General features: G+C 35.2%; 1 protein-coding gene across 3 annotated transcripts in view; it reads left to right on the top strand.

Annotated features, from left to right (window-relative positions):
• Positions 1 to 539: 539 nt before the first annotated feature.
• Positions 540 to 18,039, top strand: part of LOC134744256 (cell adhesion molecule Dscam2-like) — a 67,439-nt gene continuing 49,939 nt past the window's right edge. For all 3 annotated transcript variants that reach the window (XM_063678003.1, XM_063678004.1, XM_063678002.1), the window contains exons 1-2: positions 540 to 719; positions 11,296 to 11,506. In XM_063678003.1, the coding sequence (XP_063534073.1) occupies positions 713 to 719; positions 11,296 to 11,506 (218 nt within the window). In that variant the 5' untranslated portion in view covers positions 540 to 712. The remainder of the gene's footprint in view (positions 720 to 11,295; positions 11,507 to 18,039) is intronic.

Genomic DNA, 18,039 nt, shown 5'->3' with positions numbered 1-18,039 from the left:
GTATTTTTTTATTACTATATAGGTACTTATCTCAGACGAAATTCAGGATTAATAAGCGCTATTTTGGGATGTTTACAGCTGAGCTAAAAATAGTCTTCCACCTTTCCTCAAGTATATTGACGGTAAATATGTAGCTTCTCAATATTTTTCAAAAACTTAGATTTCCATTAATATGAGCATAACTAAGTAGAAATCTTATATGCTTCACTTCAGCCGTAGTCTTACCCACCTAGTGGTTTGACTATAGCCGCCAACAAGCGCCAGGCCTAACTATGAAGTAAGTGTCGGTGTGTTGACGCCTACAATTTGGTAATATACCAGAGCTACGAATGTAGACGTAAAATTCATGTCATATCTACACTTCAAAGTCACACTTGTAAAGTGACTACGGTTTAGAGATGGGATTAGTGTCATTACTAAGTTTTATTGACTTTAAAAGCTACTACTAAGTATAGCTTCATATCCTTATATCCTTAGCGAAGTTTACCGATAACAATAGGCTATCAGAGTATGGGCGGACACAGCCGCCCGCCGCCAGTCCGCGACCGTCCGCCGCGCCAGCACCTCGTGCGCCTCCCCGCCGGTTGGAGGGAAAAGTTTCGACACACATCGATTACGAGTATGTTTTCAAATTCGACATGGAACTGTGCAGTGACGGACTGATGGATTTTTATAGAATGTCGTAAATCGTGACAGATTGTGTTGCACAAGGATGAGAGGTTTGTTTGTATTAAGCATGTTTATTTAACTCATACCTAACGTTTTATTTCGTTAAGCATCTACTTTATATTAAATTACTAACCCTTTCACCGCTAAACATGACATATTGTCGTTGTGTTTCGGCGAACCATTTCCGCTGCATACTGGGAAAACGATGCTACAAGCTACGACGTAGCGCTACGAGCGTAGCTTAAGTGTTAATTAAAAAATAAAACTATGGAAACGGATTGTAATGAATTTATAATACATTCCGATATTTGGAACCCTTTACGGCGTTCGTGGTCGTGGTTTCCATAGTTTTATTTCATGAGTAACTATCGCGGGAATCGAAGACGATATTATAATGTTAATCAAGGCTTATTTCAATGTCAACGATTTATTACTTATATTTATATTTTTGTTATAAACGTATAGATTAAAGTAATCTTTGGACATAATTATAAAATAATGTTATTTTCGTAACAAGTTGCTTTTGTGTTGGTAAAAACGGTACATATATTATATTGTTTTTGACACATATATTAACTATAAATGGCGAGTGATAATGGAATGCAAGAGGATATTAGAAAGAGAGATGCCTGAGAGTACCATAGCATAATTTATAACTGTGCAGTGTCTTAGTTGTATGTTATGTGTTATTGACTATGTTCTGCTTGCTTTATGCTGTTAATCTATTTCAATTTGTGCCGCTTTGGCATTAGCTGTAAGGTGCAATTTGTTATTTGAAATAATAAATAAATAACGGATTTCTAACAACATTTTTACAATCGAATTTAAACTGTCGTATGTCATACTAACTTAAGTAAATAAAATATAAAAAAAAACATGTCGCGCGAGTCACTTAAAATATTTACGGGAATTAAACCGTTTATTAGCTTATCATTTTTACACCTAAAACGTTTAAATATACACCAATCAAAATAAACAAACTGACAAGGCACGAGCAAAATTCATTTAGTAGTTTCCCTGATTAAGATAAGAGTGATGCATTTCAGTAGTTCCCAGTATAAATCGACGTTTTCTGACGTTTTTCATTTTCCCTTCCACGATAAAGTCTCCAAAGATATTAAGCGTGTAGTTACGAATTACAAAGTCACCTTATCTTAAACTTTACGCACGACAATTTGACAGTTTATTTATCTATTGTTAAAATAACGGGCTAATGTACCTCAAGAGAATTAAGTATAGAATTCTAGATATTTAAGGACTAAAAAGTAAGTGTTAAGTTTCATTAGCTGAATATACAAATCAGCCAATTTAACCATCAATTGATTGATAAAGTAAACGTCATGCAGTCACGTAGGTAATATTTTTTTAAATATTTGTCTTTTTTACTCTAGGGTTGTCTGGAAGTTAAACATGTTTTGTAATTATTTTCAGTTTTTCTTGTGTCTGGCAACACTGCAGAAATTTTTATAATTATAATCATCATCATCATCAAGTCAGCCGATAGATAATAGTTAATTATAATTATAATAGTTTATAAAAATATTATAATAGTTAATATAATCAAGGTCTTCATGTGTTTACACATCTATGGCCAACAATTCACTTTGTGGTTTGGGATCGTGTTATATGAATATTTATTTCCTATTTATTACATTTTAAAACTGTATAATTTGTGCCATTTGATTTTTAATTGATATTTTTACTAAATAATATGAATTTGATTCACTTGACGTTCTATGATACCATAAATATACCTACACTTAAAGGTGACATTAGAATGACGGTCAGCATTCGGAGACAGCGTTATTTTTGGGATATTACGCTGCGGCGTTTATGCGGGCAATGTCACTCTTAATCTCCTTGATAAAATGAGAGACTGATTGACGGTTCTAATCGCGGCAGTCATGTTGCAACGAACGCCACTCATTTTAGAAACTAAATTGATAGTGACGATGCAGCAGTAACACAGCTGCAGTAGCAATACAAATCCAAATGCCACCTTAAATATATTATGAATTTGCTATCAATTCTTCTTTTGCGATTTGTTTAAAATAACTGTAATATGATTTCCACATACAGTAGCGGCAAATAATCTATCATATTTTTTCAGAATCATTTGGATATATTTTTAATGATTTCTCAAAAACGACTCCAGCGATTTCGATAAAGTTAACAATATAGGGGCATATGAAAACGACAATTGAATTAAGTTTGGTTTCATTTAAAAAAATAATTAATTTGCCCGACTTTTCGCGGTAGACCGATGGGTACTAAATTGTAAAGTAATGATGCGATTTAATTATTAAACCAGAGGCTAACGAGGCAGTAAAATTGATCCATCTAGGTTTTTTTGCTGGTAAGATTACATTTTGAGTGTTTTTTAAATAAATAATACAATATTTATAAGTTTTAACATACATTAATTGGGGTGTGTGAAGTCCCCAATCCGCATTGTGCTAACGTAGTTGCCCACGTTCCCATATGCAGTGGGACGTAAGTATATATTATGTATACCTATATGGTTGTTATGATGATGCAATCATTGTTTACATGATACATTTCATGAATTTTCGAGTGAATGCCTGCAAAAAATAGCAGTATAATAGATTTTTTGCCGCTACTGTAGGTACACATTATGTTTACCGAGAAATAAAAACAAGTTCCAGCATATATCAAAAAGCAACGCGTAAATAGCTATAAGGGTGATTTAAAACACGCGGGTACATAATTAAGAATTAAAGTAGTTTTTATTCGTGTTTTGTAAAAGCACTTTTCAACACCCAATATTAAATTCGACGAAAATTTAATTAATCGGCAATGAACGCAACCCAAATAATTTTACAAATAACAGTTGTATATCACATATTTCACAATTAAATCAAATTGAAATAAATAAGATTATGGACAAATTTGGGCATGATTTTATTACCTAGTTACGTTTGATGTTATAAGTAAAACATAATTCTGAAAGCGATTATAGGCTAATTTTATTGTTCGACCATAAGTTTAGTCAAATCTAAGCGGCTATCCAATATAGGTATATCAAATACATTTCTAATACTTACTTTAATTTAAATGTATTAATATTACAAACATATTTCAACTTCCCGACATATGATAGGCCACACTCACAGTCCAGCCTGTACACTCCTGCAATCTGTAGAGGGGTATTACATTTTACAGGCCTCAGGAATTGTGACATCTTCTTCATTGGCTTGAAATATACAGAATTTGTAATTTTTCCTCAGTCACCCGTTGACCACGAACGCTGTAAAGGGTTCGAAACGTCGGGATGTATTATAAATTCAATATACGCGATATAATCCGTTTTCATAGTTTTATTTCATGAGTAACTATCGCGGTAACCGAAGACAATATTATGAAATTTATGTAATTTAAATTTACTCAATACCAAAGAAAGCGCTCAAGGTCTGAGGTGGCGTATAAGTCGACTATTATAGACCTTGGCACGCCTTATGTGTATTTAATGAGGCTAACGAAAACAGCAAAGTCTCAACCAACTACTCCAGCCAAAAGTGTTGTTTCAGGCATGTTTGCTCCGGTTTGTTATCTCCCAACTGTTCCTCGAAAGTACTCCAGGAGGCCGATTCTGCTTTAACACTCTGTTACGACTTTGATCTTGTTTTGACACGACCTCGACGACAGTTCATGCTGATTGATGCGAGCGAAAGGCTCCGGACGTCGGATCATTAGACATGTTTCTCGCGCTTGTTGGTAGGCGTGAGATGCACCACTGTAAGTGGCGTCAAGGTCATAACGTAATATAATAAGTTCAAAATCATAGCAAATTGGTAAATCAGAATCAGCCTTCAATAGTCTGTACATGTACGAATATGAATATTCAGTGAATGGGATATTAAGAATAAGAATAAGAATAAGAAAACATTTATTGCCACACAAAAAAAAGAGTGATTACAGGAATGAATATATTTAAAAATAATATTAACAATTGGCATGCGCGACAAACGGAACGGGTTCAGCATATGCTGCGCCAGCCATTTCATTATGAATTGACAGCGTTGATTTTCAGTCCGCCCCCTATTATATTAAATGCTCTTGGTACATAAATACGAGTAGCAAAGGGTTGATTAAGAGTCCGCAGCAAGCTTTGCCGAATTTCACCTTCCCATACAAAAGGAGTTTATTAGTTCTCATTTTAAAACTACGTGTTGGATTGTAATGAAACTTTGCAAATACGTGAGGTTTATCAGGCCTGTAATTAGTTTATAGCTCCAGCATATACAACAAATGAAATAAAGCAAAAAACCGGCCAAGTGCGAGTCGGACTCGCGCACGAAGGGCTCCGTAGCATAACGCAAAAAATGGCAAAAAAATCACGTTTTTTGTATACTTAAATATTTATTTTAAATATTCTGTTTTTAGCATTTGTTGTTATAGCGACAACAGAAATACATCATCTGTGAAAATTTCAACTGTCTATCTATTATTTATTTATTTAGTTTAAACTTTATTGCACAATTAAAACACGTACAAATGGCGGACTTAATGCCTCAAGGCATTCTCTACCAGTCAACCACGCTATCACGGTTTATGAGATACAGCCTGGTGACAGACGGACAGAGAGACAGACAGCGGACTCTTAGTAATAGGGTCCCATTTTTACCTTTTGGGTACGGAACCCTAAAAACAAGTTTTGTATGAAAAACTTAAATACGCTGTATTTTTCTAACTATCTGAAGCTACATAAACTAATAATTACAGGCATAGAATAATTCTATAGAATAATTCTATGCCTGTAAACAAATATAACTTATCCTATTGTAAGTACAAAGTTTCAGAGTAATCTAGCAAGTCGTTTTAAAATGAGAGCATAACTACGTTTGTATGGAGAACCGAGCTTGCTGCTGATGACCACGTATTACGCGATGTGGTCGTGACTTTATTCTCCTACATTTGATAAAACATTGTTTAATTACCGTAATTAACCAACTAAATGAAATTGCAACTCATCATCTCATCAAGAAACACCCGTCGCTAATTAGCTGACGTGGGCATTGCCGAACCTTGCTCTATATACTCATTAGTGCTACTCAAGAACTCATTACCATTAGTAGCGCGAGCAACATTTTCGGGAAAACCATTGTATCATGGTCTTGAGATGACTTTGCGTAAAAATTATTATCTGCCGAAGGTTTTGATTAACCCAAGCTAGGTAAGTGATTAAAATGATATAATTTATTATCATTGCTTGCTAAGCGCAGGAGAGCGATCGCCGCAAGCTAATATTTACTTACAGTACCCGGAGATAAATGTTGCATAACGGTCTTTGGAATGAGACAATTGGCAGTTTACGAAGTTTTTCGAACACCAGTAACCGTCCATCAATCATCGTATTTATTAAGTATCGTTTAAGTAAATACTGCACTTCGTGTACTTTCTTAGTCCTATAGGTTTAGTTCCCGAGCACGTTATCTTGTATACCAAGAGCTAATAATATATGTAGACCGGTTTGCTTTAGGCAAACGTTTGGTGAGCAATCAGAATAACAACCCTAATAAACTCTGACTCAGGCAAAATCAAAGAAGTTTGAGTTGATGATTGCGATAGTTAAAGAAGAAAAGTAGCTTACCTGATGGACCTTTTAGAACAATTACGCTTACGACGACGAATTACGCTTGGAACGCTTTTCTGTTTATCCCTATGGTTGACTGGTAGAGAATGCATATAATGGCATTAAGTCCGCCTGTTGTACTCTTTTTATGTGCAATAAAGTTTAAAATAAATAAATAAATAAACAATATAAATAGTTTGATCTCGATTTAATCCTTTAACATGTTTGGGCCACCATCGCTATTATCAGGTGCTTTACGACACAAATATTTTTCCATGGAAAAACTTAATACTAAGAGTTTCCTGAAAAGTGGCGATAAAAAACCTAATGAGTTTTTTTATTGAACATTTTTCAGTGTCTTCATTTGGCCAGGAACAATTGCTATGTCGCACTGAAATCAGTTTACCTACAAACCGACAAGGCTAGTACGTGCATAGTTAAGAATATTGTGTTCACAGCAACATTCTGTGTGAAAAACCTATTGGTCTTTACATTACTACAGTGTTTCTTCGGGGCTCAAACCCCGGCTCGTACCAATAAGTTTTTCGGAACTTATGGTACGAAATATCCTTTGATATTTATACTAGTCGCTTTTCGGTGAAGGAAAACATCGTGAGGAAACCGGACTAATACCGATAAGGCCTAGTTTACCCTCTGGGTTGGAAGGTCAGATGGCAGTCGCTTTCGTAAAAACTAGTACCTACGCCAATTCTTGGGATTAGTTGCCAAGCGGACCCCAGGCTCCCATGAGCCGTGGCAAAATGCCGGGACAACGCGAGGAAGATGATGAGTGTTTCGTTGAGAAATTATTAATTATCCAATGGCGTGACCACCCCTTGATGGTCTACTTTCTTAATCGAGAAGAAATATTGTACCTAAGTTGGGGATAATAAAGCAACAAGGAATACGAATTGATATACGTGGATGTGTTTTTATACATATGATGCAGGTTATAAAGTGTTCTATTTTTAATATGAATATTCTTCATTGCAGTCTGGTTTTCGTCGTGGCCATAGTACTTCCACCGCTTTGCTGAAAGTGATCGATGACATGAGGCTCGGTATGGACTCTTCATTGTTAACAGTGTTGGTCCTTATCGATTTCTCCAATGCTTTTAACGCTGTTAACCATGATCTGTTACTGGCCACTTTCAGGCACTTAAATATATCTTCATCTGCGGCTGGTTGGTTTGCTTCGTATCTTCAGGACCGCCGTCAATCGGTTCCTTCTGATCGTACGTCTTCTGACTGGTGCACTCTTACTTCTGGGGTTCCACAGGGCGGAATTCTCTCACCTCTTCTTTTCTCGATTTTTATTAACCTTATTACTTCTAAAATCAAATGCTCTTACCACCTGTATGCTGATGACTTGCAGCTTTATACCTAAGCGAGTGCAAAGGATCTGGACCAGGCAATTGCTGAAATAAACTTAGACCTTAACCGTATTTCCACTTGGTCACATTGCTTTGGTATCACAGTTAACCCAGCCAAATGCTAGGCCATATTACTTGGCAGCACCCGCTTGCTCTCCTTGGTAAACACTGCTGAATTGGCACCGGTTCTCTTTGAAACAGAAGTTATTCCGCTTTCATCGCAAGTGAAGAACCTGGGGCTAACAATCAACAGTGGGCTCACATGGGAACTTAGATTGGAATCGACCGCTCGGCCTCCGTGCGTATGTGTAGTGTAACTAGTTTAACAACACTAACAACCGAACAGTCGATCCGATCCGAGCCGATCTAGAGGTCCCATTTTCGTTTCGTTTTACAGATTTAACGCTCGAAAATATAAGATGCAAAGCATTCTCGATTGTTGTAAGTGTATTTTTGGTATTAGAATAATTATAAACTTCGGGATAACACGTTTGAAAAACTTCAACTCGACTACGATTAAGTATTACTTGTTACCAGTGTCATGAAAATACTAGAATAGTTTTGAAGCTACATATAAACATGCATAATTGCATATACCTACAGTCAAGAGCATAAATATATATACATTCCCAAAATTTCAAAAATATGTGTACGCTCTTACACCTTAGACAATAAAGTCGTTTTCACATATTTTTGAGCCATTTGTCTGGATCGATATGTTTGCCTTCGACCGTACATATTACACACATAGCCCGTTAAAATAATCAAATTTAAAAATAATAACGTTAAAGTGGCATATTAACTTGAACTCTTATGTGAACTATAATAAAATGCGTTCAAGAATGGACTAGAACGGCCAGCTTTAAAATTTGCTTCAAATCGGCATTTTAAAGATATAGTGTTATGGCAGTCCATAACATAAATCAGAATCCCCGGCGTATGTCGCGTGGACTCTTTATTTACTACCCTTAGAGCCTGACGGCCGGTTAGTGAACGGTATTGCAGCAATACGGCAATTCACTTTAGTTTTATTATTACATTTTTATTCCAGAATCAACATTAAAATTTTGAAATATAACAAAGTTATACGATAAGCGTCCTAGTATTTTAGTCATATATTTTGGGGCCACTATTGAGGATATCAACTAAGCGCCGTAGCAGTAGGTATCAATATATTTACACTACTTAGTACTGAGTCAGTCATTCGAGCTTTAATAATCTCATCCTGGTTATTATATTGATCTGATATTACTCAGTTGTATCCTGTCCGCATTTCAAAGTATGATACACTTCAAGTTATGTCGGATCAATATCAAATTAAGGATAGATTTTTGAAGTTTTGATATCACTCTGGGACATTTACGTGAGGCGTCTAAATATTGCTGATTAGAGACGTAAATAAAATCTGGGTATTCAAAAAAACATTTATGATATTAAGATCGTAGCTTTAAAATACAATTTAAATCGCAATGAGAAGTAAATCCACGATAAAATTTAAGTATAGACATATTTTGATTTTCATTAGGTAAGTAAGCTGCAGAAATACTTGACCCGCTTGCATAAAAACTTATAAGTAGGCGGGGTCAGGCGTCTAGGCAGCTAACTGTATCTATAAATAAATATTTATAGCACAGACCTAAAATTATTCCTTACTGGTAACAAATGGTTATTATACTAATCCTTACTGGCAACAAATGGTTATTATAAAGCTTGTCCTAGAAAAAAAATACGTTTGTATTCGCACAGGTTGCAAATCAGACTTCTGACCAAAAGGCTTAATTAAGGAGACTGTTATAATGTAAAAAAATACCTGTTTTCTTATTCTTTATAAAAAATGTTGTACAAACACAAAATCGAGGCATTTCCACGAAAAACTAGTTAATCTATGTAGTTAGTAAGACCCAATTCTAAGAAACTGATGGTAGACGATGGCGGACTGGAAATGGTCATAAGCCCGGGTTTTGTAATAAATAATACAGAGAAGAACATCATAGCTGCGTTGCCAAAAAACGCCTATTAACTTGTGTGTACTATTTTTAGCCAAAAGTGCAAAACGTGCTAATGAACAGTGCAAAGTCCTTAAAAAATGACTATAAAGACCTACAAATAAACTAAAGCACCTAACTAAAATGCAAAATATATTAAACTGAAGTGGTAACCACATCTACCATTATCCAAGAAAGCGATATAGCGACTAAGTCAACAATATCGAATTTGTGGAAAAACACCTTATTGGGCTCGTATGAAGCAGAAACTCTTAAACCATAAAACTACGCCATATCAGTTGAAAACTTCAAGTCGAAATTAATATCGCTTAGCTTAACAATTAATAACAGAGTCCATATGTACAAAACCGGATGGCAGCCTTACAACAAAATTACGAAATTTCTGGATTTATAAAGTCAAAGACTCAAAACATGCGTACATACATGTTGTTTATTAAATTTGTAACAAGAATTTACTAGTTAATTTACTAGTTAATTTTTAACTGTTGTGTAAGATTTTGTGAAAATTAAAATGCGTCATATTTTTCTGGGACAAGCTTTAGGTACCATCTCCATGGCTAGTGCCATACACTTTTCTACTATTGTGTTGATGCATTCAGTGTTTTTTTTTATAAGCTTGTAATGAGGTTTCTTTAAAGTAATGGTTGGTTTGGCGGAAGGTTGGCCTGCAATGAGCCTAGAAATTCTCGTGTCTGTGTTGTTACCTATCGTGTCCCACATAACGTTACTTAAATACAACATAAATAAGAGACTGTACAAAATATCCATCTCTTACTTCCGTTTCAAGCGGCTATTTTACACGAGTGTAATGTACAAAGAAATAAAGATGTATTAATGCATGTAGCCTACACTCTTGTTACATTTTACTCCTAAATGATACTGCGCGGTAGCTTGGCTAATAAATCAAGAAGGTAGTCTTGTTTTTCGTATCGGTCGTGATGTTTTGTTTTATGTGAAAAGTTTTAAAGACTTTGTGAACATCAATAATAGTGTAGGATTTTTATGTGGATTGCCTCCTTCCTTAGGTCCTAGACCTAGACCTATAAAAGATCCAATACCTATATTGGTATAAAAATCTGAAAAAAATAAGATACCTGAATTTCATAACGCGGCTTATGAATCTACCTAAGTTAGTCTCCATTCAAGTCACCTGTATATTTTCAAACAGAAATAGAATCATTCTGAGAATTGTTATAAAAAACCTTGTTTTATTATACTAGAAACTAAAATGACATTTCGATTGGTACAACAACCATATGATTGGGTAGGTAGTCAATTGAACTTGTCATTTTATTTAGGATATAAAAACATAAACAACTGACATGCCCTAGTCGCTAGTCTTCATGGAAATCAAATAAAAATTGAAAATATAGTATTAATTAACTACTTGCCAATAAAAAAATTTGCTCGACTTGTGCAGATGTTTCACAATTTTTTCGACGCTCGTGTAAATCTGGCGAACCGTTTCAGACATCATTTATAATTTGACGCAACTATCATCGACTGTCATTTACTGAACTCATGGTAGACACTCTAGAAGGGCATTTAGCAACTGTCAGTTATTTTTTGTTCTTGTTTTGTTCAATACAGGTACCTATAGATACCTATCATTTGTTCATAAATTAATAAATACAGCCTTAAAATTTTGTCTTTAGGATTCGCAATTCCATGGATTCTGGTGACTCTGGCATCCGTTCAAGCGACGAGCGACAAGCGTCCACATTTCCTGGTCGAGCCGCCGTCGCGCATCCTATGGCCGGCAACTCGCGGCGCGCACGCCGCTTGCCGCGCCACCGGACACCCTACGCCGGACGTTCATTGGGTCACCGTTGAGGGACAACTGTTGACCACGTTGCCGGGATTAAGGTAACAAATGATCTCCTCAGATATCACAATATAGTTGATGTAGATGTAGTGTAGGGACGCCCGGCCGGAAACAGGCGGGCTGTCGATCGCTTGTCGCGTTCATTCAGCCCTATACAATATAGTTACTAGCAGAGAAGTAAATCATAATAACTGTTGTAAATTTTTATACAAATTACGTGCTTTATCCATCCTCATAGGGCTGAGATGTGACCCTGTGGCAGTGGGTTGCAATTGTGTACGGTCTTATTATGTGGTTCTACAGTTAAATTATTTATAATAGTGTAAATTATAGGTAAGTAATATAACTCATAACTTACAGGAAAACTGTAACCGCTTACCATCAGGCATTTCGTACCTACGCCTTTTTGCCTCGGACATGTTATATAAAATCCTTTTACTTCCACTTTAATCCGCCAGCGCGCTTCTAGAAATGTCACTTTAATTATTAACTTAATCTTAAATGGAATCTGAAATGGAGTCCTAGATATTTCAACAGAGCGTAATTGAACCCACTTGGCGAGGCGACTACTCAGTAAAGTTCAATAATCTAAAGCAGTCACTGCCATATACCGTTCCCGTGAGTCTGTATGCAATTATTTTATTTTTTAAACTACATTGTTAACCGTATTTTCGCGCATTATCAATTACAAATTCCTATGACACTAATGTTTGTTATGCGTAGTGAACCAGACATGTCTCTATGCATCTAAAGTACCTAGAGCGGTATACTTAAATTTACGAATTTTACGAAAAACTAGCGGACCGGAGTGCAGAACATCAAAGTTGAGAAACATTTTAAGGTGTCCTAATATTACTTTCCCTACGATTCAGTCATCTTAAAAAATCTAACTGTAACTGTCATTGGTTCCCATTCGTTTGATTTATGAGTACACAGCAAGCCACGATCATGATTAAAAAGATACATATTTCTATGAGTATTGTATAAGACACCTAGACATGATTTACCTGAGCGGTTTTTTTTTATACAATTTTAATCTACTTAGTGAACAAGGTGAACTCTTTATAAGGACCTATCAGCCTATCACAAGGAAAATCTCCCTGAAACTTGGTAGATAATTATGAACCGTCGGGCTTAAAATATCAACTTGTTCCTAGTTTACCAACAAGTTTTCCTTGTATACAACTTTGGAAATGTGGACTCATCTCTCGATCGATCTTTAAGATAATTTCAGTACCTAGTGAGGGAGTTTACCGACGACGTATCGACATATCATTAAGTGTGCGGCTTCGAACTTTATCAATATTTTATGGGAAACGCGATACGGAAGTTGAATATAGGCAATGAGGATATAATAAGATAGAGCGTTACTGTCATAGTAACCACCGTAAATTCACTGCCATCTATCGACATACTTTAATACTAAAAATGAAGATTTATAAAAATACGTTAAAATGTATTTAAATATGGATAAATGATTTTTTCATTTGCATTAATTATTTTTATATGATTTTGACCCATGTTCTTTCACTGGTATGCGTTTAAATTATAAATAACAAACGAGACAGTTAACGCCCTCTATACGAGAGTTGGCCAAAACTAGTGGCGCCATCTGATCGAGAATCAAATTTTCTTGATTTTCGAGGCACGTTTTTTCCTTAGACTGTATACATCTATTACGGAGTTATATCTATCTTTGATATAGGTAAATGTTCATAATTGCGTCGTGGATATGTTAGAAAGGAAGGGAAAGAAGAGGTTAATAATTGAAGAATAAGTACCGAACTACTTTGAACATCGAACATCGATACTGGCACGGGTATAAACACAATAAGAAAGCGCCTTTCTTGCTGTCAGGTAATTTACTTAAAAAATAAAATCACGTAAACATCAATCAATAGTGATTCACTCTTTCACGTCGCTATATAGATATCGATAACTAATATAATATACGTATTTATGTAGATTAGGTTGCATACGGCATTATATTATTGTAGGCATAGAGTAACTTATACTAGAGCGGTACTGTCATAGTAAATTTTGTAACCCCAGTAAATTCACTGCCATCTATCGAGACACTTTAAAACTAAAAATAAATATTTATAAAAATACGATAAAATGTATTTAAATATGGATAAATGATTTTTTTTGTTTGCATTAATTATTTTTATGATTTTGACCCATGTTCTTTCACTGATATGCGTTAAAATTATAAATAACAAACGAAACCGTCTACGCCCTCTATACGAGTGTAGGCCAAAACTAGTGGCGCCCTCTGATCGAGAATCAAATTTTCGTGATTTTCGAGGCACGTTTTTTCCTTAGACTGTATCCATCTATTACGGAGTTATATCTATCTTTGTTGTAGGTAACCGTGCCGGGTCGATTTTCTTTTTGTTTCGAAAAACATCGGATGGTCCTAGCTTATACTTTACAAAGGCATAAAATATTATACATCAACATCAGCATCACATATCTTAATATTTTTTCCTTTTTACTGATTTACTCGACTGTTAATCGATAAGGGTCCGTCGTCGCCAGCAGAGCTGTCGTTATTGTATGATATAAGAAAGGTCTAAATTTTATTTGGGATGAACGCAATGTCTGTTGTTGGGACTAGTTTTGCCTCCGGGGCGGACATCAAAATTGAGTTCGAGCGGTGGTTACACAACTACCTACTTCTAATTCAAAGGATATTTTATTTCGGCTTTATATGTAGTTGTGTCTCATTTTTAGGATTTGACGATTTGCCCTTGCCAAGTTTATATTTTTTTTCGTGTTTATGTATTAATTTAAGTTAAATCATGTAGTAGCGTAGGTACCTTTGCTACACAGGTAGGTCCTGTTACTGCATATTATATTACGTGCATTTTTAACATATCAGTTCACTTGCACACACAATTCGCAAAGGTGCGTCTACGTTTTACGAGTTGTGTCTTACTTACATAGGAACACTAAATATTTCACGAAGATGAAAATACACCATAACAGCCTGTGGTCAAATTGTGTCGTCGGCTCACTGTAATACTAGGTCTTATTAAAAATTACAAAACTTGTCGGGAAGCCACTCCAGGCTTGGTCGTTACACTTGGAAAAGTTCGCGGCAGCTGTTTCGGTTACAATATTCTGTCCTGTGACAAAATATCTCGTGGCTTTTTACTTTTTTCTTTTAACGTGAACAGAGTATAACATAACAGGTACTATACAGATAAAGTACTACTCATTTTTTGTCTAACTTATGCTTCATGCTGATAGCCGTCGATTGGACACCCGCCTTATAATGGGTAGTTTTATAGGAGCGTTAGTAATGTAATTATGATAGATGGTAATACGTACCATACTTTAGTAATACAATTAATTTACCTATATATATTTAAATTAATAACACTTTATTAAATCAGAATAATAATAGGTAGTAGGTACAGATGTCATTTCTAAACTAAACGATAAAGTACAATTACAATACTATTCTATAATTATCCTTAACAGTAACAAAAATCATCTGTCAACAATATATTTAAATTAACGTGTATTTTTGCGACCTGGTATGTACTTTGGTATTTAAAGATGTAGGTATTCCAGAAATATCAAAACCATTTTAATGCTTGAATTAATAGCGCTACTGGACTAGTCCGTATATATACATAACTCGGAATGATATACGAGTAGTTGTGGTCCTTTTAAAAGTTTTGAGGGCTAATTACGTAGTCAGACCCATAAATCAGTGAAGTTATGTAGCAATTGAGTTCCCAAGTTAGGCGGCGACGTGTTTCAACTATATCGTTTAACTTTGATGGGGACTTATTATTACTGGGTTGGTAACTTGGTAGTACCTAATGGGACCTATTACGGTTTGTTGGCTATGTGGGAATTATTCAGTGAGGGAACTCAAAGCGACGAAAGCTTGGAAAAAATGTTAACTTTAGTGCGTCCATATTTTTATACGTGTTACCTACATATTATCTAATCAGTCAAATAATCTTTGCTCGCATGGCCTATAAAATATATTTTATGGTCTGAAAGACCGTAGTAAGGTAGTATTCATATAAAATATTTAAAATTATTATTATTTACAAATATACCTACTTATATTGTGTTATACTTATGTATGGCCAAAGTTGGGCTTAATCGAACGCTAGGAAACAGGCAAAACTTTTTTAATAAACTAATCAACTGAAAATATTAAAAAAGAAGTATTTAGGTAAGTATGCAGGTAAAAAACGTATGACACGCTTTTTACTTTCTTTTAAATTGAGTGTTATTAGATTTCTAGTGATGGCATAGTAGATGTCATAGGTTAAAAAAAGTTATACCTAAGGGGTGTTATAGTCAGTTTTTGTTGGCATTTTTCGGCGGCAACAAGCTAGGACCCTATTTTCGCTTCTTTGGTAATTGAGTGGATTTAAAAACGATTTTGCAAACGTAATCACGACCTACAAAAAACGTATTTCGTAAGCTACATACTCAAATCGTAAAACCGAACGAGCCCCAAACTATTTTCGTTAAACTACTTTTACCTAATTCAATCAAACTTTCGACCTCAGGTCTACTTAATATACGGTCAATAGAAGGTTAATGAAAAAGGATCTAATAAATTAGTCCTTGTCGGAGTTACTAATAGATAGAACTACGAAACTTTGCCTTCGGGTTCTTACGGTTGGTGCCGAGAAGAAACTTTCGCCATTTCGCCGTTCGCCACAAAAGTAACAATGGCGTATTGAATTCAATGGCAGAATTCGTGCTCTAATGTACTTTCCTCCTTAGAACGTGCTGTGCGTTCTCAAGATATGCTTTATTGTCGCAAGTTTTTTTTTTTAATATAGCCGTGGGTATTATATTTTCAATCAAATTATTGTAAATTTTTTTTGTCATAGTCTGTACGACTTTAGTCTTATTTAAAAACACATTTTAATAAGACCATAGAGTAACTTATACTAGAGCGGTACTGTCATAGTAAATTTTGTAACCCCAGTAAATTCACTGCCATCTGTCGAGACACTTTGAAACTAAAAATAAATATTTATAAAAATACGATAAAATGTATTTAAATATGGATAAATGATTTTTTTTGTTTGCATTAATTATTTTTATGATTTTGACCCATGTTCTTTCACTGATATGCGTTAAAATTTTAAATAACAAACGAAACCGTCAACGCCATCTATACGAGTGTAGGCCAAAACTAGTGGCGCCCTCTGATCGAGAATCAAATTTTCGTGATTTTCGAGGCACGTTTTTTCCTTAGACTGTATCCATCTATTACGGAGTTATATCTATCTTTGATAAGACTAAAGTCTAAATAAGGGGGGGGGGGCACTATGCCACAAAAACACTCATGCAGTTAAATTCAGTTCACGAATATATAAAAACAAATGAAAAATCACTTACTGAGAGCAAAACGGCCCCCGAGTATGATATTGATTTCAGATTATGCGTAGCCATTATTTGTAGCAGGAACGTGTTTGACGTCTCTTTCGCTCAGATTTTTCGTTGCTGATGTGTGAAAAGGACTGAATATACAAGGTTTCAAATTTCGGCTTGCGAAATGATCCCCTGCGGACAAAATTGCTCGTTAAAATGAAATTAAAACCGCGCACTGATGGATACGATGTTTACAAACTGCAACCAAACATGCCAAACCGAACTTTAAACAAATTGGCAATGTGTGTATACATACCTTGTCCCTGCTATAGTCCTTCGTTTATGTAGGGCAGAGTGGGCATAATTGAAACACGTAATGATTGAAACAAGTCAAATTTCTCGAAAACTACCATATCTACCGCATATGACGTAATACTCAGGCCACGAGGTCAGCCATTTTTGAATTCAGGGCCAATAATGTTCAAGCGCGCAAGCGACGCGGCAGTGTTGAGAAGTTCAAGAATTTTGCGGTATAAAGTGAAGTATCTGTGCTCGCATACTTTTTCGTTTATTTTCGCATACTTACATTCTTTTGGGGTTTTGGGTGGGAATCATGAACTATTTTATCTGTCATTAACCAGCGATTGTTTGTAAATAATATTTGACCTTGAAGTAAAACTTGCGATGTGGGGACGGCAGAAACAACGCACTTGGGGACGATTGAAACACTCCCCGCGTTTCAATCGTCCCCACATATGACCGTCTAAAAGTATGGTAGTATTTGCATCCTATAGTATTTGTTGTAGTTATGATTGAAACATTGTTATAATTGAAACAAGCTTTAGTATGAAACACAAGTATGCATTTCTATTAAAATTCTTTATCGTAATATAATGTTGTTGTATTAAAACTAGATTAATTAAGCTATATATGTAAAGGGTCAGAACAAAGAAGTTTACAATAATTTTATTTTCGTTTACATTCATTAATTAAAATTTTCAGAAGCGTATAAATTATAATTTTTATTATAATATGTTTGCGAACTTTCGTGGTATAGTGTTATTAAAAACCGGCCAAGTGCGAGTCGGACTCGCGCACGAAGGGTTCCGTACCATTACGCAAAAACGGCAAAAAATCACATTTGTTGTATGGGAGCCCCACTTAAATATTTATTTTGTTCTGTTTCTAGTATTTGTTGTTATAGCGGCAACAG

The sequence above is a fragment of the Cydia strobilella genome, chromosome 9, assembly GCF_947568885.1.
Source record: "Cydia strobilella chromosome 9, ilCydStro3.1, whole genome shotgun sequence".
In the NCBI taxonomy this organism is placed as follows: Eukaryota; Metazoa; Arthropoda; class Insecta; order Lepidoptera; family Tortricidae; genus Cydia; species Cydia strobilella.
The sequence above is the reverse complement of the archived record's forward strand: the minus strand, read 5'-3'. Positions and strand labels throughout refer to the sequence as shown.